The 26,241-nt window shown below is 41.2% G+C and overlaps 1 protein-coding gene across 1 annotated transcript in view; it reads right to left on the bottom strand.

Annotated features, from left to right (window-relative positions):
• Top6bl (TOP6B like initiator of meiotic double strand breaks) overlaps nucleotides 1-25,949 on the bottom strand; it is an 87,007-nt gene extending 61,058 nt beyond the window's left edge. Inside the window, 4 exon segments of the mRNA XM_059263263.1 lie at nucleotides 18,934-18,987; nucleotides 23,247-23,385; nucleotides 25,450-25,643; nucleotides 25,646-25,949. Coding sequence (XP_059119246.1) covers nucleotides 18,934-18,987; nucleotides 23,247-23,385; nucleotides 25,450-25,643; nucleotides 25,646-25,949 — 691 coding nt within the window.
• Between the last annotated feature and the right edge of the window lie 292 nt (nucleotides 25,950-26,241).

Raw genomic sequence — 26,241 nt, 5'->3', positions numbered from 1 at the left:
AATAAGCACCACACCTCCATGGCCTCTGAATCAGCTCCTGCCTCCAGGTTCCTGCCCTGTTTGAGTTCCTGTCCTAACTTCTTTTGATGATGAACAGTGACATGAAAGTGTAAACCAAATTAATCCTTTCCTCCCCAGCTTGCTTTTTGGTCATAATGTTTTGTCAAAGCGATAGAAATCCTAGCTAAGACACACTGTAACATGGGGAAATCCTGAAAAACCAAGATTAGGCAAAGCACCAGACATAAAAGGCTATGTATTATACAATTCCATAATGTTCAAAATAGGCAAATCAATAGAGAAAAAAGAAAAACAGATTAATGTTGCCAAGGCACAGGGATTGAGGGCAAGTAGAGTGGTTACTATTGGAGTCAGGGGTTTTTGTTGTTTTTTTTTTAAGTGATGTAAATACTGTAATTAGATAATACTTATGATTAGATAATTATTGAGAATATAAGAAAAACAGGTAAATTATAAGCATCAAATTATGAAATCAACTAAGAGGAAAAAAAAGATAAAGGACATTAAGATAGATCCAAGAAAAATACTGATAGAATTATAATAAAACAAAGACAGATATAAGAACTATTTGAATAAGCTAGCCAGGTACAAAGAAGTCTAGTTTTCTAATAAACAAAACAGGGCTGGGGGCTGGCTCCACAGGCTAAAGATGCTTGTCTTGAAAGCCTGACCACATGAGTTATATCCTGGATTCCACACTGGAAGGAGATACCGACTCCAGAAAGTTGTCCTCTGACCTCCTCATGCATGCCGTAGCACTATGCTCCCACATTCCCACACTGTTGTTGTTTTTATTTTACTCTTTGCTCTTTTGGGGGGCCCACCACCTAGCTCCCAAATAAATCACACACAGAGGCTTATTATTACTTATGAATGCCTGGCCTTAGCTTGGCTTAATTTCTACCCAACTTTCCTTAACTTTGCTTATCCCATCTATCTTTTGCCTCTGGGCTTTTTCTGTTCTCTTACTTCTGTAAATCTTACTCTTACTCCATGGCTTGCTGTGTAGCTGGGTGGCTGGTCCCTGGAGTCCTGCTCCTTCTCTTGCTCATTCTTCCCTTTTTTCTTCCAGATTTCTCCTTCTATTTACCTATCCTTTCTCCTGCCGCGCTATTGGCCATTCAGCTCTTTATCAGACCATCAGGTGTTTTAGACAGACACCATAACACAGCTTCACAGAGTTAAACAAATGCAACATAAACAAAAGTAACACACCTTAAAATAATATTCCCCAACATCACACAATAGACGTGATAGCTAAAATTCCTTTCCAGGGGCAAACTATGCAACATCTATCCTTTCTCTTAAGGTCCCAACAACAAACAGAAGCATGATTCCTCTCAAGTTCACTCTGGGGAACCCAATAAGTTTATTGGGCTTCCTTACAGAGCACAAGTGAAGGGTGTGAGTGCTCCCCCAACCAACAGGTGAAAGCCTTTACCCAGCAGGGATGATGGCTTTCCTGCATCCACATAGATGGAGCCCCTTTTCCCCTACTCTTCCCCAAGCTACATGCTGGGGCTCCTTCCTGAGGCTGAGTGCAATTAAAGTAGAGTTCCTTACAACAGGTGGCAGGAGCAGCTGAATACTCAGGCAAGCCCTCTCTGCCCCTCTGTGGGGGGTGTAAACAGTCAACAAGCCCAGCTGGGATAATCCTTTTGCAAGGGGCACAGCTGAAATCTCCAAGAAGGGAGTTGGTTGACTTGGAGGACAGTTACGATATACACATACAAAAAATACAATAATAATACAATAAAATGACCATAAAAGCCACATAAACATATTTCAATGAAACTCTTAAAGATAAAGAACCCTAAAAGCTAAAGGAATCAAATGAGTCAAAAGAAACACAAGCTAGGTCCAGGAGGATGGCTCAGAGGATAAGGCACTTGCTGTGCAATCCAAGTGATCTGAGTTTGAGCCCCAGCACTACTTAAAGGTGGAAGGAGATGAGCCAACTTCATGGCCTCCTGGGATCTCTGTATGCCACTGCATGCATTACCTCCGCCGCCTCACCCCACTCTGGCAACTGACAGTAATATGAGAGACAGAAGAGGAGACAGAGAGGGAAGTTGGACTTCTCATCAGCAAAACTTAGTGCAAAAAGATGATCTGGTACTTACACCTTCAAAGATAAGAAAACTCCCTTTGATTCTGGACTTTCTTCCCTCCCCCACCTCTTTTTTTAAAGTGTTGGGGATGGAACTCAGGATCTTACAAATGCCATGCAAATGGACACTGGACAACACCCTCAACTTCTTTATATGAACTTTAAAAAAAATTTATTAGTGTGTCCATAGGCCAGATTAGGGTGTCAGGTGTCCTGCTCTGTTACTTTCCAACTTATTCTAATGCAACAGGTTCTTACTCTGTATCTGGAGCTAGCTCAGCAGCCGGCAAGCCCCGAAGACTATGAAGAATGACTTTTTACATGGGTGCTGGAGATTTGACCTCAGGTTCTCATTGAGCCACCTCCCCAACTTCATACGGACTTTCTCCCCTCCCTCCCTCCCTCCCTCCCTCCCTTCCTCCCTCCCTCCCTCTTGTTTTGTTTTTTCAAGACAGGGTTTCTTTGTGTAGCCCTGGCTGTCCTGGAACTCTCTCTGTAGACCAGACTGTCCTTGGACTCAGAGATCTGCCTGCCTCCTTCTCTGGAGTGCTGGGATCAAAGCCACCACCACCACCCAGCTCCATATGGACTTTTAAAACAGGTAAACTACCATTAAAAAATAAGGAACTTTGGGCTGGAGATATGGGTCAGCCATCAAAGGTTAGGCTCATAACCAAAAACACAATAAACAAACAACAAAAACCTCTTCTGGCAACAAGAGCTCAGTATAACACTTGCTTACCATGTATGAGGCCTTTGGTTAAATTCATACCTCATGCAGAGAAAAGGAAAGGAAGGGAGGGAGAGAGGGAAGAAGAGAGGGAGAGGAGAGGTTGATTGATCTTAAATATTTATCCGGGTCAAAGAGGTGGCTCAGCAGGAAAAGGCCCTTGTGGCCAAGCCTGGTGACTCAAGCTCGACCCCTGGAACCCGTGGGTAGATGAAGAGAGTACACTCTGGTAACTTGTTTTCTGACCTCCACATGTGTATCACACACAAAATAAGTGCAAAAACAATGTTTACTGTTAACAAGCCCTGATGTCAGGTACCACTAAACCAACCAGCACAACCATTTTAAAAAGAATTGACATTTTGGCAGGTACTACAAAGGGAGAAGATGAGACATTATCAATATTAAACTACCTCTTCCTACAGCCCTCTAATGATTAAAGTTGATGGGAAATTTTCAATTGTGTGACAGTGTAAACACCCACCAAGACCATTTATTGGAACCTCTCCAGCAATGAAGGTACAGAATTTGGAGACTGAATGACATTAAGTCAGAGGAATTTGGAAAATGTCTTGGTTTTCCTTGAACCTACCACTTAAAATGTATAAAAGCAAGACTTAACAAGGTCAAGGTGACTGGTCTGATAAAATAAAAATCAACATCAATAAAGTAATAATAAATAATATAAAAATAATAAATAAATAAAATCAGTATCAGAGGAAGGTAGTAGGATATAGACTATGACTATACACTGTCTGATATAAAATTATACAAGCCAGATGTGGTGGCATATGCCTGTAATTCAGTGGTTCTCAACCTGTGGGTCACAACTTCAGGTTGCGTATCAGATATTTACATTAGGAGTCATAACAGTACCAAAATTATAATTATGAAGTAGCAACAAAATAATTTTATGGCTTAGGGTCATCACAACATGAGGAACTGTATTGAAGGGTCACAGCATTAATAAGGGTGAGAACCACTGATGTAATCCTAGCACTTACGAGGGTGAGGTCAGAGGATTTCTTAAGTTTGAGGCCATTCTGGCATACTTGGTGAATACCAGGTCATCCAGGACTATAGAGTGGGGCCCTATCTAAGAAAAATAAATAAATAATTGTAAAAAATGGTACAGATCAGCCAACGCCTCTCCTGCTTCATACAGGTCATGACTTACCAAGGGCTCAGCACTGCTACCAATGCTGGACACCAGTCACATGATCCTTGCTGAATCGGTTTCCTTCTTAATTCCGTAAACACAGTCTGGCTGAGCCTTAGAACTGAGTATCATTCCCTCATCCCCAGTTTCCTTAGTAGGGTCTGCCCTCTGTCTGTTGTTTTCCAGTCCCTAATATTCATAGGGACCTCAGCTGGAGATAAGCAGGGATGAGCCATTGCCAGGGACTGATTCTCCTCACATTGCCTTAGATTGTGAAACCTTTGTGACAAGGAGGGATGGGTAGTTATGTTGCTCAGCTTTTCTGCTCTGCAGAACTTGAATTGATCTGATCTACCCCCATGTCCTACAGCCTCTCAAGTCAGGTGAGGAGCTCCTCCACTGCTTGTCTGAAAGTCTTCTCCAGCTTCAACATCTCTGGGGCTGAATATCCTGATTATCACAGTCTGCACCAGCCCATTGTTAAGAATCCATTAGCACATTGAATCACAGACCTCCTCTTTTTCTGTATTAACTCTCTGTGTGAAAGGTCAGACTCAAGGGGAGTCTGTGGTCACTTCTAACTCACTCACTTCCTCATCACTATCTGACTCCTTGCCATGGCATGGTCTAGGTTCTAGGGTCCCAGGAGGGACTTTGTGTTACTAGTCTAATCTGGGCCTTCTAGCCTTAAAAAAAATGCAGACCAACATGTCCATTTCTTTTAACCAATTTACCCAATAAATCTAAGGCCACTATTGCAGCTACCAACCTCAATCCCTTTCTTGCTGCAGTCCCTCCCTTATCTCTGCAATCTTCCTCCAAGCTGCCACCTCAGTCTCAGATAGGTCTAGTACCTCTATCAGTGGCTAAGCTGCCTCTGCTCCCGATGTGCTAATCCCAGGGCATGTAATGCTTGCTCTAGACCTTTGGCAGTTCTCAAACCATCTCCATGATCCCAAGGAGGACCCAAATATCAAGCAAGCACTCCAACCTATCCCACCTGTAAGAAGACTGCTATCCTGGGATTTCTCTCACCCCAAATCCTTTCTTTGGTGGCCTTATCCTAGTTACATGTCTCACTAATCTCTGCACTGTCCATGCCCCTGCCACAAGCTTTATAGGGACAAACCATGTTGAAATGTTCTCTGCAGGTTGGCACATGCCTTTAATCCCAGCACTTGTAGGTGATGGCAGTTGAATCTCTGAATTCCAGGCCAGCCTGGTCTACAGAGTGAGTTCCAGGACAGCCACGGCTACACAGAGAAACCCTGTTTCAAAACACCAAAAAATAAAAAAATTAATTTCTTCTTCAACCCCCTGTATACACACACACACAATTCACTTCAGGTATTTATCTCATTCTCCATATCAGAGACAACACCACTGTTCTTTCCAAACCCATCCTCAGTTTTGTCTTATCCTGCCAACTATGCCCCAAGTGTTGCTAAAATTCCTTCTCAGGGGGTACAGACATACATAGCATCTACCCTTTCTCCTAAGGTCCCAACAACAAACAGAAGCATGATTCTACCAAAGTTCATTCTGGGGAACCAATGAACTTTTTGGGTTTGCTTACAGAGCACAGATGAGGAGTTACTTACAGGCGTGTGGGTGTTCCTGGAAAGTCTTTATCCAGCAGGAATGAAGGCTTCCCTATAGCCACATAAATGGAGGTTCCTCCACTCCAGTCTTCCCTAGTCTAAGTACTCTAGCCCCTCCCTAAGGCCTCCTGCAATTAAAGACAAGTTGTGTAGAGTGAGTGGTAGGGAGCAGCTGAGTACTCAGGTGAGGGGCTAGTGACCCTCTTGGCCCCTCTATGAGGAGGTGTAAACAGTCAACAAGCCCATCTGTGATAGATAATCCTTTTGCAAGGGGCACAGGTGAACTCTCCAAGATGGCAGTTCTTGGCTCAGAAGATAGTTATGCACAGCAGATGCTAAATTGAGGGATGACTTTAAAGCTTATATTATGAATGTGTTCATTTATAAGAAGATAGTTCCAATGAAATGTTAGCTGAAACTAATGCATGGACTCAGGAGCAAAAGCAAAGGATGGCAGTTTCTGTCACCATTCTTTTTGTTTTTTTCTAGACAGGGTTTCTCTGTGCAGCCTTGGAACTGGAACTCGCTCTGTAGACCAGGCTGGCCTCAAACCCAGAGATCCAGCTACCCTGCCTCCAGAGTACTGGGATTAAAGATACGCATGGTGATCCTGGTTTATTTTGGTAGTGGAGAAACTTCCACCAAAAAGACTGATTAAGATACCAAGTCATGATTTCCCACTTTTTCTTTTGGTTCCTTCGTCACATTACATCAGCAGAAGGAAGCATAAACATGTTCAAATGCTCAAAGTGAGGAATAAACTGATAGGGAATGTCAGCAGAGAAATGAACATTATAGAAAATCAAATGGGCCTTTTCCTAAGCCAGCACTCATGAGGTCATGTTCAGTTCCAAATGCCAAGACCATTACCAAGTGGGAAAATATACAAGTTTGAGTTGGGTATTCCCTAGATGACAATCAAACCAGAGACAGATTTGGACCTCAAGGTCCCACTGAAGGAGCTCAACATCACAGCAGTCAAGGATATCGCAGCTAGGAGTGGTCAGAAAGCTATCATAATTTTTGTGACAGTTCCTCAGCAGAAATCTTCCCAGAAAACCTAAGTCAAACTAGTGCACGAATCAGAGAGAACATTCAGTGGGAAGCATGTAGTCTTTCTGCTCAGAGAATTCTGCCTAAGTCGGCTTTAAAAGTTGTATGAAAAATAAACAAAAAGTGCCATGAAGCTGCATCATGACTACTACTGTGCATGATGCAATACTTGAGGTGTTGCCTTCCCAAGTGAAACTAGGGGCAGGAAGATCTGGGAAACTGAAGATTGCCAGCTCATAAAGGTTCACTGAGACAAAGGACAGAAGAGCAACATAGAACACAAAACTAAAACTTGTTTAGTTTTAGCGTGTGTGTGTGTGTGTGTGTGTGTGTGTCTTTAAGAATTCCCCAGAGCTTTGATTATAAATAAATATGAAAGATGACAAGATGGCTCAGTAGATAAAGGTGCTCACTGCTAAGCCTGACAACTTGTCTTAGATCCTTAGAACTCACATAGTAGGAAGAGACCTAACTCCTTCAAGTTGTCTTCTGATCTCCATGCACACTACAGTACACACACACCCATATACTTGCTCTCACACCAAACATACACAAGGATGCATATGCAAATAAATAAATAAATGTAATAAAAAGTTAGTGATAACTAAGTATCATTCACAGGAAAAAATAAAAATCACATGGAAATTCTGTAACTGAAAAGTTGGATACTACTACACAATTCACTGGGTAGATTTATCAGCAATGTAGACAAGAAAAATGAATCAATGAAATCACTAAAAACCAGTAACAAAAACTATCCCAAACAGGGCACAGTGTAATGCATCTGTAAACCCAGCTACCCAAAAGGTTGAGGTAGAAAGAGTATTTGAATCCAAGAGTTGGAGGCCAGCCTGAGCAACACAGTAAGACACCCTTTCCCTTTCCCTAAAGCAATATTATCTCACATAGAGAACAGAAGTTTGAAATTTTTGAAGAAAAAATGAATAAAGTCTTAAGGATCTGTAGGAAAATATCAACCAGTCTAAAATATATATAATAGAAGTCTCAGAAGGAGAAGAAAATTAGAACCAAACAGGAAAAATACTTTAAGAGTATAGACAAAATTTCCTAAAACTTAAGATGTGAAAATCTCAGCAAACCCTAATCAGGATAAAAGCAAAGGAATTCACATTCAGGTGAACACTGTCAGGGCTACAGGCAGGCAGGCTGTTGAGATGGCTCAGGAGGCTGAGACAGGGGATCCCAGGACCTGCTGGCCAGCTGGTCCAGACAATTGGTGGTGAGCTCCAACTTCAGTGGAGGGACTGAAGAAGACACCAGACTTTGACCTCTGGCCTTCACAATCTACCAGTAAGAGTGAGTGCTCAGTGTTTAAAAACACAAAAAATTATTCAAGTGTAAAGTGCTATAGGAGACAGAGGAGGCCCCGAGTGAACGTGTGTTGTTCACATGACACAGCCTCAGACCCATGGGAAAACATCAAAGCTTTTCCCCAGGGTGAGGTAAAGATAAAGAAATGGCAAGCCTTCCTTTCTAGTCCAAGTGCAAATATTGATAGTGCGTGTAGAAAATGTCCACCATAGCTCTCCCCTACCATACTTTCAGCCTGAAGACTGCTCCCCTGAAGACTATTCCTGAGCTTAGTTAAACCTGCCTCCTTGTTCACCTGTATATAAAATAACCCTGCCTCCTTACTCATCTGCATGCAATAACCTTGCCTCTCTGCTCAATTGTATCATAAACAGTAGTTTAAGTCACATTTGGTTAATCTGACTGTTGAGGTTGGATAGAGGCAGATGTAAGCTTAAAAAGATAATTGAATTTGTACCCATCCTATTCTCACTCCATATTTCTTTTGTGTGGGCCCATGGCAGTAAGTAGTTCAGGTCCTTTTTTTTTTTTTTTTTGTCCAAGACCTCAGTGAGTGACCACATCATGGTTGATGAGCTGCTTGGGTGGGTGAGCTCTGTGAACATACAGCATACAGTCATGATCACTGATCCCTCTGCATTTTAAAGTAGTGAATGAAGACTTGATGCAACATTTCTGAAAGATAGGTTATCTTGCTGATTTTCCTTTTCTAAAGTGTGTCTAGGGTTGTTTTATAACATAGAATAATAGCCAGTATAAATAATGACATCAAACCACAGTCCCCTAAAGAGTGTACCTGTGTTGTCTTAATTAGCCTCTTTCTAGAAATGCAGTAGTACTGCCACTTTATTTACTGGTGCATTCTTTGCAGGCATTATTATGGTATGCTAAAGTACAGGAGTCAGGCCCAGAAAACCATGAGTTTGTTGAGTCTCTTGAAGGAAAACAAAATAGCAACTGGATTATAATTTTTGCTACCATCACAGGTTTCATTCACTATGTAGCCCTAGCTAGCCTGAGACTTCCTAAGTAGGCCAGGTTGGCCTTGAACTCATAGAGATCCACCAGCCTCTGCCTTCCAAGTGTTGGGATTAAAGGTATGCACCACCAGACCCAGCTTTAAATCCTTTTCTTATAGAAGTAATACAGATATGGTGGCTCACATCTGTAATCCCCAGTCAGGAGGCTGAGGTAAGATTGTGTGTTCAGGGCTAGCCTAGACTACATAGCAAGACTCTGTCTCAACACAAAACTGAAGGAAAAGGTGAAAATATAGAAAAGGGAAAAACAACAATAAAGCTTCTTGGGACTAGCAAAATTGCCCAGTGGGTAAACTTGATCGCCACAGTCTCGAATTCAGACCTGCATTCAATCTCCAATCTATGGTGAAAAAGATAAAGTCAACTCCTGGAAGTTGTTCAGGATGTGTGCTGTGATATGCATGTGCTCATACTTACAAACATATACAAACATTAACAAAAATAATTTTAAAATGTACACAATGATAAATGTTAGCATCTTACTGTATTTTTTTTTCTGAGACAGGGTTTCTCTGTGTAACAGTCCTAGCTGTCCTGGAACTCACTTTGTAGACGAGGCTGGCCTCAAACTCACTGAGATCCACCTGCCCCTGCCTCCCAAGTGCTGGGATTAAAGGTGTGAGCCATTTTTTAGAATCCCCATATGTATTTTGATACAGTTGTATTCATAACAGGTGGTGATATATTGTCCACCCTAATAAACTTGTTTGAGGATCAGAGGACAGAGCCAGCCACCAGATTAGACATAGAAGTCAGGCAGTAGTAGCACACACCCTTAATTCTATCACTTGGGAGGCAGAGATCCATCTGGATCTCTGTGAGTTCAAGACCACACTGGAAAGAGAGCCAGGCAGTGGTGGCACACACCTATAATCCCAGTACTGGGAAGCACACACGCCTTTAATCCCAGGAAGTGATGTCTGGGCAGAGAAAGGTATATATGGTGTGAGGAAACAGGAACTCACTCTCTTTAGACTGAAGATTTCGTAGAAGTAAGAACTAGTGGCTGGCTGCTCTGCTTCTCTGATCTTTTAGCTTTCACCCTGACATCTGGCTCTGGGTTTTTTATTAAAAGACCATCCAGATTCGAACAACAGTAACATTTACAATATATCCTATTGCTTTTTTATTTAATGTTATATGCATTTTCATGTTATGGCATAGTCATCTAGTCATTATTTTTAATGGCTAAACTGTTTATCCAGATGTATCACATGGTCTAGTTCAGTAATAGAACATCATGCTCAATATTTAATCCCTAGCACTAAGAAAGAAGATAGTACCATAAATTAGCCATGTTCTATTAACAGGCATTTAGCTATGTTCATACTTGCCCCACCACTTCTGTTAGCATGAACAGCAGAACACTTCATACTGTGTCCTTGAGCAAGTTATTTGATCTTTTAAAGACACCTACCTCATAAAGTCGTTTTGGGAATAGGTGAAATACATAACACATAATGCATGCAGCACAGTGGTTATTCTGAGCATATGGTTCTCAATACATGCTAATTAACATTAACGACTCTGGAATTAATATCTTAATGCATACAGCTTTTTATTCCATTGAAAGTTTTGGGACTAACTAAGGTAGAATTAAGTTTATCAAACTCCATATATATTTTTATGGTTCTTGAAATTGCTTTTTAAAAAGGTGTGTCATGTAATAGCAGCATTTGTAATTTAGATGAAAGTTCCATTATACTTTGCTAGCAACTAGAAGCCAAGCCTGAGGACCTGTGTTCAATCTTGAGCCCTACCTGGTTCAAAAGAGAAAACAGATTGCAGTTATCCTCTGCAATCCACACATGCACTGAGGCATGAGGTGCACAAACATACTTGTAAAAATAAATTAAAACATAGGAAGAAATATTAAGGAGGGTGTGGAGAAATAGCTCAGCAATTAAGAGCACCGGCTGCTCTTCCAGAGGCCCTGAGTTCAATTCTCAGCAACCATATGGAGGCTCATAACTGTAACTCCCAATGAATCTAATACCCTCTTCTAGCCTCCCTGGGTACTAAACACACACACACACACACACACACACACACACACACACACACACACACACGGTACACAGACATGTATGCAGGCAAAATACCCATACACATAAAAAATTTAGATTAAAAAAAGAAATATTGCCAGGAAGTGGTGGTGCACACCTTTAATCCAAGCACCGCAGAGGCAGCCAGATCTCCATGAGTTCAAGGCCAGCCTGGTCTACAGAGCAAGTTCCAGAGCAGCTAAAGCTATACAGAGAAACCTTGTCTCGAGAGATAAAACAAAAACAAAAGACAGAAACCCCACTTATTTTAGTTTCTTTGGTCTTCAGTCAACCTTTATAAAATCTTCTCTAGTGTAAGACAAACTTGGAAGCCAGAAACTCTTTAGAATGCATCAAAAAACTTGGTCTCATCTGGTTTAATGGATAACTAGTGATTTATGAAACCACAAAATTCTTCTCTTTAAACTTAGGATAACAAGCTGATGTAAGTCTGGATTTCCTCATCTCTGAAACAGATAACACGTCTGACCTACCTCTCAAAAAATGAATGATGTCATGTCTTGTTTAAAGAATAGGAGAGCTGGGCATGGTGGCTCATGCCTTTAACCTCAGCACTAGGGAGGCAGAAAAGAATGCAGAGTTCTGTAAAGTTGAGGCCAGCCTGGTCTACATAGTACATAGTATGTTCCATGTCAGGCAAGGCTACACAGTGAGATCCTCAACAACAACAACAACAAAGGAACAGGAGAAAGTTAATCATCATTTCCATAACAGACCTGGTTAAAAATCTGATTGAATTGAATTATGCATCTTTCCATGAGAAAAATGAAGACATCCACAAAACTGCAAATTTAAAATTCTATCAAAGACTCTAAGTTATGAGCCTCTGTAACAGCGAAGAGAGACTAAGGCTCTAAGACAGAGCCTGGGGGCAGGTGTTAGGTAATTTCTCAGCCTTAGAGTTGTTGACCCTCTAAGGTGTTAAATTGTAATAGAATTTTATTCTCTGGATATAAGAATTCCAGTTTTGAAAATTCAAAGGTTTGCCATTATGAGATGCTCTCTCAATGTTGAACATGCTTAGCTCTACCAATCATTTCTCGTTGACTTTCCAAATAAGCTAATGAAGAGGGCAAAATGAAACATTTAGTGGGGAGAAAGAAATCTGGGACTGTAGTAGCTCATTAGAAGAGCTCTTCATTAAATTAGGCCCTGGAGTTAATCCCGAGCATGCCAAAAGTAGAAGAAAAGGTTTCACTGATAGTGCAGCAAAGCAGTCTTTACTTACAAAGGCTAGTATTCTTATTTGGTTTTTTTGAAAAAAATTTAAAAGATAAACTTTTCTGACTTAGAAAGAAGTAACTATTTTTAAAATGCCCAGGCAAACTGGATAGAGTTAAATTATGTCAATAAAAAATGGAGGACTGGTAGTGTAGCCCAGGAGTGTTGCTCTTAACCTGGTGTGTTCAAAATCTTGCCATCTATCCCCAGAACTGCAATAAATAATTTAGATGAAGCTAATTATAAACATGGGAACAGGAGAAGGTATTTTCAAAATATAGGTAAGAATGCTTTTGCTATCTGTCACCCTGTCAACTAGCAGGATTCATTTGGCTGGTCTGTCTGGCTAGGCAGCTGTCCATCACCCACTGCATGGGTGTTCCTAATATAGCAGGACTGTTCTTCCGCCAATGTTATTTGAATAGCTGCTCTTTCCTGCTAGAACCTCAAACAAGCCCTTACAAAGAGGTAAATAGAGAAGCAAATATAATAGGAAGAGACGGACAGTAAGTACAGGCCTATGAACGTGGCTTTCTTCTCTTAGCCAGTTCACCACTCCTTTTTTTCTACCCAAGGAAAGACATGATAGGAAGCAGTTTCTTTCTAGAGCCAAGCAATTTCAACAAACTGGAGAAAAATCATGTTTTACTAAATAGACATATACTATAGAAGCAATTCAGCAGATAATGTACATATAAAGTAAATGATAAATAGAATTACACACAAGTGAATAAGCATGAATGTTAAACAGAATTTACACATTTAAATGTAGTTATGAAAAACTCTAAACACCTAATTATCTATCTTAGTGACTGTCTTAGTTAGGGTTCCTCTTGCTATGATGAAACACCATGACCAAAAGCAACTTGAGCAGGAAAGGGTTTATTTGGCTTAGATAACCCGAGTTACTATCTACTGAAGAAAGCCAAGGCAGCTTAACCAAATTGTTTGCCTGGGAGCAGGAGGAGGGTTGCTGCTTACTGGCTTGCTCCTGGCATGCTCAGTCTGCTTTCGTATAGAACCTAGTACCACCAACTAAGGGGTGGCCCTACCCACAATGGGCTTGGCTCTCCCACATCAGTCAGTAATTAAGAAAATACCCTACAGGCTTGCCTACAGCCTGATCTTATGGAGGCATTTTCTCAGTAGAAACACCTGTCTCTCTGATGACTCTAGCTTGTATCAAGGTAACATAAAACTAGCCAGTACAGTGGCCATTGCTCTTGAAAGTCAAGGGGATTATTCTAATTGATACATGGCATCAAATCTTTGTGAGTTTTGTTGTTGTTGTTTGTTTTTTTGTTTTTTTGGGTTTTTTTTGGTTTTTTTTTGGTTTTTCGAGACAGTGTTTCTCTGTGTAGCTTTGCGCCTTTCCTGGAACTCACTTTGGAGACCAGGCTGGCCTCGAACTCACAGAGATCCGCCTGCCTCTGCCTCCCGAGTGCTGGGATTAAAGGCGTGCGCCACCACCGCCCGGTTTGTTTTGTTTTTAATAAGCAAATGGGTAATCATTCAGGGAGGAACCTAAAAGCACTTAAAATATTTTTAAAATTTATTTATTTTTATTTTATGTGCATTAGTGTTTTGCCTGCATGTATGTCTGTGTGAGGCTGTCGGATCCCTAGAATGGGGGTTACAGACAGTTATGAGCTGCCATATGGGTGTTGGGAATTGAACTCAGATCCTCTGGAAGAGCAACCAGTGCTCTTAACCGCTGAGCCATCTCTCCAGCCCTAAAAGCACTTTTTGTTTGTTTATTTTTCAAGATAGGGTCTCTCTGTGTATCCCTGGCTGTCCTGGAACTCACTTTGTAGACCAGGCTGGCCTCAAACTCAGAGATCCACCTGCCTCTGCCTCCTGAGTGCTGGGATTAAAGGCATGCACCACCACCACCCGGCCTAAAAGCACTTTTAAATTAACTTAATAAAGTTATATATTACAAAGGCATAATTAACAAAAAAATGAGTTTGTTAAATAATGAAAAAAACTGAGAAATTCATGCCTCTTTTAAAAAGGCAAGATTTCTTATCCTGGAGAATTATAAGAATGTTGACATTATTAAAATGGAATCTTAAAGCAGGGCAGTGGTGGCCCATGCCTTTAATCCAGCACTCAGGAGGTAGAGGCAAGTGGATCTTTGTGAGTTTGAGGCCAGCCTGGTGTACAAATTGAGTTCCAGGACAGCCAGGGCTGTTACACAGAGAAACCCTATCTTGAAAACACAAAACAAAACAAAACAAAACAAAAACCCAAACAAACAAAAAAACCAAACAACAACAACAACAACAAAAAGAATCTTGAAAAACCAAATAAATAAAAAGGAATGGCTACATCAAATAGCAATTTAGGAACATATGTTACACACATTTCAGAGTAACTCCCAAATAGAATAGTTTATTTGACAAGCTATTCCATTGGTGTTTAGCAGACATGACCGTGATGGAAAAAGAAAAAAAAATGTTTTCAGTATAAAAACAATAAAGTTTAAAAGAGGAAAAGTAAAAACTGGTGAGTCAGCTCGGTGGGTAGGTGTCTGCTGCTAAGTCTGAAGCCCTGAGATTAATTCCTGGGGCCTACATGCTGGAAGGAGAGAACTCCTGTAAGTTATCTTCTAACTTCCACATGTATGCCATGGCATGTGCATCTCTTCCCCGTCCTACACACACACACACACACACACACACACACACACACACACACACAAACACTCTCTCTTAAGAAAAAAAAGCAGGAAAGCTGTCTGAAATTAACATAACTAGAGGAAGAAAGGCATACTTGTGATGGAACTTTGAGGACTATCTTCTGGGTTACCACAAGAGCTCTGTGAATGAAGCTCCCCAAGAATCCTGTCACACCATATTTTATTTTCAGGGCTGTCTCTCCTTTCTATCACTTCATGGCAAGTTTACGGAATAAAAGCATGAATCGTTAGAAACTGGTGAAGGATAAAAGAAAACAAGCCTAAAAAGGCAGGACACTTGGGAGTTGCCTTGGTCCACTGTTTATTACCTCAGTGTAAAGTATGAGCCTAGCTGTAGAAAGTGATCTGGAATGCCTGGAGAGAAGGCGAGGGGGTGAAGACACAGAAGCTAGGCTATTCCAGCAGTTCAGTTCCCATAAAGAAGAGAGGAACCTTATTCAGGAACTGACAGAAATCAAGGAAGGGATGCAGACGACAGTGTGGTCACACTGAATTCAGAGGTATACCACCAATTCTGAAAGATATACAACCCTTTAGCATTTGGACCCAAACGATTAATGAATCAGCTGCCAGAAACTCCCTGATGAAGCTAATTAAACAGTGTAAAGACAGTGGACCAATTTAAAGCAGTTTGCTAACAGTGTTACAGGAATGTTAAATAAATAATAATAGTAATAAAGACATAATTAATGACGCATAAGCCAAGGAGCTAAGGGATTTGAGTCTTAGTCTTGGCCAATTTCCTTTGTGAGCTTCACTGAGCAATTTATGCTACTAATTAGTATGAATAAATAGCATTATGGAGTGGAGGTTAGTATTATAAACCCTAACAACTGAAGAATTAAGCTGGAGTTGGCTACCAAATATGACTGACAATGAACAAATGATTCAATTTTTGCAGTATACTTGATCTATAATATTTCATATTTGTACAAAGAGCCACTCACTCTTTACCATAGTAATATAAAAATATATTAAACAAAATTGTTTGAGCTTTAAAAATTGATAGTTAAATATAAGCCACTATGACACTATCTAAATTTTGTATTAGTTTAAAAAATGTGATTGTTCAATACATGATACAATACATTGATGCCTGCTCCCTACTAGTTGCAATGGCAATAAACTGACTCCTTTGTTGTTATAGGGTTTTCATTTTTCAAAGTACTTTCACAAATATTAGTTGAAGCAGCCTTACCTATAATCTGTCCACTCCTTGCACAAGCACATTAAACATGAGTTGATGTAACAGAAAATCCTATTATTACTTTGCTACTGCTCATAACATAGTCCCTCTGTCTGTATGGAATTTCTACTTCTTTCAAAGGACTTTCACACATATCAACCGGAGCAGCGGCATTAGGAATGATCTTTTCATTCTCTGTATCATCCCATGGAAACAATCCCCAAAAGAAGAGCAGCTAACAATAAGTAAGAGAGATGATTTTGAGGCAACTGATGCATGATTCTTTTTTAGGAGGGGAGGGGATTGGGTTTTTTGAGCAGGGTTTCATGTAGCCCAGGTTAGTCTCAAATTCACTAGGTAGCCAAGGATGTCTTTAAACTTCTGATTCTCCTGTCTCCACTTCTCAAGTGCTGTGATCACAGGCATTTACCACCATGTCCAGTCTTAACCCATGACTCTTGAACTTGGATTCAGATCTCCCAAAAGTTTTGGAATCAGAGCAACTCTTCAGGACAGTAAGTTGATGCCTCCTTTCTTCCAGGATAGCTTAGGAGGCAGTAGGGCAGAGTGATTAAAATTATAAGTATGAATTGAGCTAGGAATACAGCTCAGTTGGTAGTGACTTGCTTAGCATGAAAGAGGCCATGGGTCCCATCCCAGCACCTCATAAATTGGGCATGGTTTCTCAACAACAACAATAAAGAAATATAAGTATATGGGCTGGGCATAATGGCACATGCCTTTAATCCCAGAATTCAGGAGGCAGAGGCAGGTAGATCTCTGTGAGTTAGATGACAGCTTGGTCTACATAGCAAGTTCCCAGGACAGTCAAGGCTACATAATAGACAGACTATCTCAAGAAACCCAAAACAAACAGACAAAACTCTTCTGTATGAGCACAGGCCTAAAATGTAATAAATTTTCACTAGAATAATCACTATGATTATCACTAAGGGAAGAACATTCTACTCAAACTTTAACAGAATATCTGTTCAGGAGCTAAAAGAAAAAAAAGTCCTTTAAGGCCAGCTTCTACCTGAGACTGCGTCTCCATAAAAATGTTATAACACATTAACATAACAAGAATGGTTTTATCCTCATTGTCTCTTTAAAAATTAGAACTTGGGTTGTGTAAACAGAAGGTTTCCTTCCAGGGAAAACACTCCAGTTCTAAGAGCAGTTTATACCCAAGTTTAGCTACTATGCAACCTTGAGTGATAGGCAGGCACACTGCTCTCTAGGAAAAGTGGGATCTGCTGCTTCCCCAAGCATGGTCTGCTTCCACGTGTGTGGTCAGTTGTCCCCAAAGCCTATTCACTACAGGTACTAAGAAACTCAAATCTCAATAATGTTGGTATGAAGGAGAAGAAGAAAGGCAAAATTAGATGCTTGATAACAAACTAGTAAATAACTACTAGAAACCACAAAAAGATCTAGATATTTTCTTCATCAAGTCGCAGATCAGTTCCTATGAAAACTTTAAATAAAAACTCATTTTCATTTAATTTGTAATTTACATAAACATTGATGATTAATGTCACTCTAACCCCTTGTTCAAATTATCAAAATATAACTAGCAGAATAAGACGTATGTGTCTAGTTATAAGGACCTGTAGCATGCACATAATTAGAATATTAAAAGTAAAATTCTTAATTTTTTAAAAAAATTTTAATTTTAATGAATTTTTTTTTTGTTTGTTTTTTTTGTTTTTCGAGACAGGGTTTCTCTGTGTAGCTTTGCGCCTTTTCCTGGAACTCACTTGGTAGCCCAGGCTGGCCTCGAACTCACAGAGATCCGCCTGGCTCTGCCTCCCGAGTGCTGGGATTAAAGGCATGCGCCACCACCGCCCGGCGTTTTGTTTAATTTTAATGAGTGTTATGTGCATCACAAGCATGCCTGGTGCTCACAGAGGATAGAAGAGGGAGTTGGGTCCCTAGAACAGAAGTAATAGACAGTTGTGATCCAGTTCCAGGAAAGCCAAGGCTACACAGAGAAACCCTATCTTGAAAAACAAACAAAGAAACACAAAATAAATAAATAAATTTTGTTCCTAAACCATACCAATGTTGACATATATTTTTGACATATAAAGAATAATATTACTATATTACTACCAGGAAAAACCATTTATGGTACATTTCTTATTTGAACTATACAGGAACAAATCCTCTTTTATATCTGGGAAACTTCTGTCTGAGTTGTCCAGAGAGTCGTCAGAAAAGCTACAATTACCTGGCTATCACGTCCATTTCTGCAGCTATTCAGTTTTATTGCTCCAGTGGAATGGTCAGATAAAGGGTAGGATAAAGTATTACATGAGACATACTTATACTGAAAAATGAGTGTCTGGGGCTGGAGAGATGGCTCAGGGGTTAAGAACATGTACTGTTCTGCCAGAGGACCTGAGTCCCGTTCTTGGCACCCCTGTTGGGCAGCTCACCACCACTAGCATCAGGAGATCTGACTTCCTCTCCGAACCCTGCAGACACCCACACCCATGAGGTACACACACGGAAACATACACATAATTGAAAAATAAAATATCTTAAAAAAAATCCTAGTGTTTATCTGAAAGTCAAATTTAAGTGGGAAGTCTATATTTTTATTTACTAAACCAAGGAATTCTATCTTTCAGAATAAATATATTTCAGAAAACACCAAACTCACTGACAGAAAGAGATTTAGTCTCTTGGAAGTTAGGTAACTGTTTACCTTGTAGAAACTTCTTGAAGACCAAGCCACCATGAACACTTCCTGTAGAAGCAACTGTAAGAAAAAAACACACAAAAAGTAAAACAAGTAAGTAGATTTGACTTTAAAATATCAATGGGACTCTGAAAATGCTGCTTTCAGATTGGAATATTAAAAGGATCTTATTAATGAGTTCACTATAAACAGAGGGCAGAAGAGGTACTCTATGGTACAATGAACTCGTGGGGGTGTTGATAACCAACGGCAATTCTTTTCACCTATATTTAGCACCTATAACCAATACCAGGACTGTTCCTTTTCGATGCTGTTATACTTGAAAGAACAGAATCATGGAAAACTCTAAACTGCAACTATTGATCAGTGTACATGATACCAGTAACTAGCATTTGAGTGTAAGACGCAATTAAAACATTGGCCCTTTTAGAACCAATTCTCTCTGAAATAGAAGATATTTTGCCAGTCAATTGGGTTAAGAATTATTTGTACCTATATACCTAGATTTCAAAGAAGAGCTAAGGTTTTTTGCCCTCTTTTTAAACTGAATTTAATTAGAACTTTACCTCCTCTTTTCAGCATCCTAGAGGCTGGCCCTCCCTAACCCTGATGCAGGGAGAAGCTGGTCTCTGAATATGCTGAAGTATGAGCCTCTGTGACAAAACCAAAACTGTCTTTTAAAAAAATGGGTGTAGTGAATCTAAACACGGAATGTTGAAACAACTAACAATCCTCTTTCCCTTGCAGCAGACATGCTAGCTGTTAGGCCTTTACCCTTTAAGGTGCAAGATTTGACCACTCTAAGAGCAAAGACATAATGATGTTGATATTGAACAAAAATGAGGTTTCTTCAACAAAGAGTTGGAAGAAAAACTGGAGGAATTTACCACAAAAATATGAAAATAGGGGAGAAAATTTTAGAAAAAAAAATTCCATAAATCCACTATCTAAATAATAGAAACTGCTGTACAAGAACCACAAACAAAATTTCCTACACCCAGGGGCTGGAGAGATGGCTCAGTGGTTAAGAGCACTGACTGCTCTCTAAGAGGACCTGGGTTCAAATTCCCAGCACCCACATGGCAGCTCACAACTGTCTGTAACTCCAGTTCCAGGGGACCCAACACCCTCACATAGACATACATGCAGGCAAAACAGTAATGCACATAAAATAAAAATAAATAAATTGTTTTTTAAAAAAATTCCCACACCTAAAGTACACAAGTTACGTGGAAAAGGCTGAGCACCAGGCACGTTGGCGGAAAACTGACCCCAGCAAGCCACAGGACTGTGAATTTTCATGCGCAGGAAGATCAGCAAGTGCTGCTTACTCTTCTCTTCCTAAGCACAATTAGACTACATTTTATAGGTTCCTTTGCAAGTGTAGCACAATTATGACAATAAGACTAAGTCCAGGCCAAAAGAATGGGAACAGAAGTAATTCATGTAATTTCCAAGCCTAGTCTTAAAAATATTATAAGCCTTGTTCTCTTTCTCCATCCTTAGCTGAATGGATAAATATTAGATGGCCTAGGGGAGCATGAAGCCACAAGACTGAAATATCTTGGATTCTACCTTAAAACAAATACATTCCTGTATATATACATTACCTGGTGGTAAAATAAAGGAAAAACAAACATCTCATGTGCTAAATAACTGAAATTTCAAAATTTATCTATTATATCTAATAATGCAAAGATAAAGGAAGTATTACATGAGCTTACAGGGAGAAAAAGAAAAATAGGCCATATACAGAATAATTGTAAAGACCAGAATTTTTAATAGCAACAGTGGAGTTACTAAACAAACACTGCAACATCACCAAAATTCTGAAGAGATATTAATTCTGACTTAGAATCCTATTCTCTGACAAACTATCCATCAGGTATGGAGTGAAGACATTTTCAGAAATACAAGGTCTCGAGAAATTTACCTACCCAACATTCTTTGTCAGGAAGTCTCTACAGCCTAACAGCCATCAAAACGGTGAGTAGGCCAAGAAATAGAGAGACTGGAAGTCAGAAAACAAAACCCAACACAAGAGGAAGAAAAGCAAGAGCCACCTAGAGAAACCCCAAAATAAATAGCTCTATACACCAGAAACAGAAGGTATCAAAACTAGAGCAGGTTGGAGGCCATCATGGAGACTTATACCTGCAATCCTACCACTCAGAAGGCTAAGATAAGAGGACTGCTGAGTTCAAGGCCAGCCTGGGCTGCAGAGTGAGACCCTTTCTCAGAAAATCAAAACAAGCGATTGGAGCTGGAGCTCCACAGAGTGCTTGCCTCGTGTTGTGGGTCCCCAGCAGCACATAAACCAGGTGTGCCAGCATATACCTGTAATTCTAGCACTCTGGAAGTAGAGGAAGGAGAAGCCCAAGCTTAGGGTCACTCTTGGCTACATGTTGAGTCATAGGCCAACCTGGGCCACATGAGATTCCGTTGAAAGTCAGTAATAACAATGCCTTAAAAAAAAATGTAAGGGTCTAGAGAAATGGCTCAGCAACTAACAGAGCTTAGTTCTCTTACAGAGAACCAGAGGTCAGTTCCCAATTGGACAGCTCATAACTTCTATAATTTCAGCTCAGAGGGATCCACACCTCTAGCCTCCTTGGGCACTGGCATTCACATGCACATACCTACACACAGAAACACACATACAATTAAAAATAAACCTTTTCTAATGGAAAAGATATTACAATACAAATATGTTTAGAAACAGGTAATATTAAAACAATAAATATAGTTAAAAGTATTAGCCTTTAGGAGGGAAAAAGTCAGAGGGCTGGGCTATCTCATATCTCTCTTGGTGTGTGTGTGTGTGTGTGTGTGTGTGTGTGTGTGTGTGTACCATCTGGGTGTATGTGCAAGAAATTGTGTGCATGCATTCCTGTGAAGGCGAGAAGTTGATATTGTGTTTCTTCCTTAATTATTTCTTTACCTTATTTTTCCCCTTCTTTTCATGTGTATGTGGTATCTGAGTCTGTGTATGTGCATGCATTTGAAGGACCAAGATTGATAGGAATCTTCAATTGCTCTTCTATATTCTATGAGGTACTATCTTTAGAACCCTGAGCTCACATACATGGCTAGTCTCACTAACCAGTTTGCTCCTGGCATCCCTAGTCTCTCTGCCTTCCAAGGCTCAAATTATAAGCAGTTCACCATACCATACCATCTACATAAGTTCTGGATATCTGCACTCTCAGCCTAAGCTGACCTGGAACTCATTATATATGCCAGGCTGAACTCAAATTCACAGCAACCCTCCTGCCTCAGCCTTGCAAGTGTTGTTACCCACCATGCCTGGCCTGAACTATCTGACTACTAAAATTGTGTGCCTCTATAACCTATAAAACCTAAAACAAAGAGCGTTTCCAAAACTTAATGAAGTAGATCTCTATGTGTTAACACAAAACACTGCCCACTTTTACTAAAAAACACATGAGACTATAATATACTAAATTCATTTAAAAAATTCAGTAGCGCGGAGGTGGAGGGCTGGGGAGGTGAGGGTGGAGGTGGGAGGGGGGGTGCGGTAGGGGGGGTGAGGGGGTGGCGCTTGCCTTTGATCCCAGCACTTGGGAGACAGAGGCAAGTGGATCTCTGTGAATTCAAGGCCATCCTGGTCTATAAAGAGAGTTCCAGGACAGCCAGGACTGTTACACAGAGAAACTCTGTCTCGGAAAAAAAAAAAAATCAGTAACTGCACACATACACAGAAAAATCTAGAATATATACTGAATGTTAATAATTATTTCAGGGATTCCGATAACTAGAAAGTCTCACACTCCATAATATGTTTCTGTAATGACACACTATTTTTCTTGACAGACTATAAACTGCATGAAGATCAGAGATAACAAAGTAGTACTATCTGTGCCAGACACTCTGAGGAAGTCCATTATGTTCAACATGCCTATAGAACTGGGTTTCTTGATAAGAGCAGACACCATTCATCATTTCTTTTCTTTCCCCTTTCCTTTATTTTTGCCTCTTTTGCAATTGCCAAAGTCCATACACAGAAAAATGTAAAGCTCGATAATTTTGTGAAAGAGTAACTTAAAACAAAGAGCAAAAGCAAAATTGTTTTTGAGCAATTTTAATTTAAGCCGGCTATATAGTCTCATAGTAAGAATAATTCTTTTTATCTTCCCTATATCGAACACTTACAAGTCCACTACCAAATACTCATTAAAAATCATTTTGGCTTTATAGCTACACTAGAAAAGACCGTGACAAATTGGAAACTTTACATAAACTATGATATGCATCAGGACAAAACAACAGAGAACCGATGACTGTCTTCCTCTACTTACTAGTTATTGCACAATGAAGAGAATTCGGCAAGTGCCTAGAGCTCAATGCTTCTATGGAAATGGTTAGCTGCCCTTCTAGCAATGCGCCCTCTGACAGTCCTGTTTCAGACTTCCAGTGAATTATTAAGTATCTCAAAATCTGAAAAGAAAGAACACAATTCAAATAAAACACCATCTTTAAAATCGTGGTCCTAACGAATTTGTATGACACAGTTAAAACTCTAATATAAAATACTGTATTCCTGCTTATGAAATGTCAGATTTACATTTGTTCAGAGCACAGCATTGTACCTAAACACACAAAAAAAAAAATAGCTGGGAAGTGACATGAGTAGACGGTATAATTCAACATGATGCACACCAAGACAGGAAATTAAGAAGGTTAGCTGCTGGGTAAGTTCATCTGGAAATGAACTAAAGAAAAATTAAACAGCAGTTTGTTTTTATTTTCTCCCCAAACAGAAGCCAACTATGAAGAAGAGTGGCATCTAATTATGAATCATCTTTGCCATTCTAATGAACATTTTTGAGGGTCAGAATGAGAGAAATGCTTAGCCACGCTGGAGAGAGCCGGGAGGGAGATGGTGGTGCACACGTTTGACACCAGCACTTTGGAGGCAGAGGCAGGCAGATCTCTCTGAGTTTGAGGCCAGCCTGGTCTACAGAGTGAGTTCCAGGACAGCCAGGGCTACAAAGAGAAACCTTGTCTCGAAGAACAAAACAAAAACAAACAAACAAGCAAACAAACAAAGAATACTGGAGAAGGGCTGGAGAAATAGTTCTAAGGTTAAGAGCACTTGCTGTTCTTACAGAAGACCAGGGTTCAGTTCCCAGCACCCACAAGGCACCTCACAACTTTCTGTTCGCTTTGCAGACCAGGATGGCCTTGAACTCACAGATCTACCTGCCTCTACCTCCTAAATGCTGGGATTAAAGGCGTGAGCCACCACACCAGGCTGAAAAGATTTACTTTTATGTGCATGAGTGTTTTGTCTGTATACACGTAAGTGTACCACATGCTTGCTGCCCACAGAGGTCAGAAGGCAGCATTACCACAAGGGTGCTCCCAATCGAACTTCAGGCCGCTGCAAGGGCAACAAGCACTCTAAAATTTCTCAGCCAACCCTTTTGTCTTTTTTTTAAGGCAGAGAGTTCCGAGTAAATAAAGTAGGGAACTAAGATCCTGATTTGTACCAGAGTTCGTGAAGACAGTTTCCAGGCACTTCTACAATCTAACAGCTTCCTTCACATTATCTTCTGATTTCCTGTGGGCCCTCTGTTCAGATTTTTCCAGCGTCTTTATGTATAATGTTAGCAGTTGGGAAAAGAATGCTGGCTGGTGAGTCAGAGCCCTGGGTTCTCTCCCAGGTTCTGTCATCAGTAAAATCTAGTCCCCCAACTTCCTTTGACGATGACAAAGAAGACAGGAGGACCACGAATATTCTAAGTTATCTCAGGGCCTGTGACTCTATCTATATTCACCTGTGCGGTGTCTTTAGATCTGGAGCTAAGTGTCCCATTAGGTAATGGTTGCAAAGTTCAGCAATGAAGTGAACACATGTTGCTAGCGGGCACCAGGTGTTCATTCAGTGCCATCTTCCAGAACTAAACAGTTCTCAGTCCACAGGTATGAAGAACCTCGGACGAGCCCTTGGACTCAACCTTTCGTCAGTCAGCCCAGGCTGCCCCGGAAGTCATATCACACCTTGTCCTCATGTTCCCATTTTACATGGACTGGTGCCTCCTTGCCTACCATCTGTCTCCCTTGTCCACGCTTTCATGGCTGCACATTTCCTTCCCGCTTTTCCAAGCCCCCTCTCTACATAGAAAACGCTGGGAATCAAGTCGGCCGACTTCCCTCTCAGAATCATCGCAGGTTTGGCAAACACTGTACATCGTTCGCGAGCCTTCGCGTTCTCAGCTTTAGGTGGTGGTGGTAGCTCGCACGAAGGCAAGCCCGGAATACACCGGTTCTTCACACAGGCCCCACGAGGGTGATGGATAGGCCAGCACCTCCATACCTCGGGCCTCACGCCCTCCCCACAATCCCAAAGAAAGCGGGACTTAAATTTTTCTAGCCACAATTTCCACGGCATTTTCTCCTCCACCTCAGGAAACGCCGGATCCCTCCGCCCAAACTTTGGGGTCTCCTCACAACGCCCTGTTCTCAGAAAAGTATCTTTCTCTCCCTTCCCAGCATCACCTCGCAGACAGCCAAAGCCGTCCTCTCCATTCTGTAAGGAGAGCGGCCACAGCGCTCAGGATTGCTAACTGGTCACAACCTCTTCCTCAGCTTCAAGCTGGGCTGGCGCTCCGCCGGCCCGCCGCCAGCCCGTCCCTTCCCGCCCGACGGCGCCGTCGCCCCGCCCCCAGCCCTCGCGCCTGCGCACTGGGGAGCCGCCCGAGGCCGCCCGCACCCGTAGGCGGGTGGGTGGGAGGACAGGTGGCAGAGCTGCCAAGGTTGGAGGCGAGCCGGGAAGAGGCCGGGCGATGACTCCTCCTGAGGAGACTTTCCCACGGTCTCGACAAGACGCGGCCCTCGGCCCCTTTCAAAGCGCTTTGACCGCCCTCGGCGTCTTCCAGGGCCGGTCCCTGGAAAGCTGCGGCTGCGCAGTGCAGGATTCCCAAGCCGGCTCTAGACCCCAGCCGGCTTCGCCTTCTGTTCCGAGGGCGGTGCCCGGGACCAGACTCGGCTTCCCACATCTAACAGAGGGAAATATGGGTGGCTAATTAACTCTGAATTTTAGGTAAACGATCATTTTACCTCATATTATGTATGCCATGCAATAAGATTTGGGATAAATAAGAAAATTATTTTGAAATTCAAAGCTGGGAGCTGGGGGCTCTGTATTGTATCTGGCAACCTGTCCCCAAACCTCTCCCCAGTCTATTCCAGGAGGAATCTGGAGCTTCCCACTCTCCTCCAGATCCTTCCTTCCCCTCCTTTGACTTCACAGAACTGACAAGTTTTGTATGGCTGACGAGTGTCCCCAGC

This window comes from Peromyscus eremicus, chromosome 1 (genome assembly GCF_949786415.1).
Source record: "Peromyscus eremicus chromosome 1, PerEre_H2_v1, whole genome shotgun sequence".
Classification (NCBI taxonomy): domain Eukaryota; kingdom Metazoa; phylum Chordata; class Mammalia; order Rodentia; family Cricetidae; genus Peromyscus; species Peromyscus eremicus.
This window is presented reverse-complemented; position numbering and strand designations above follow the sequence as displayed.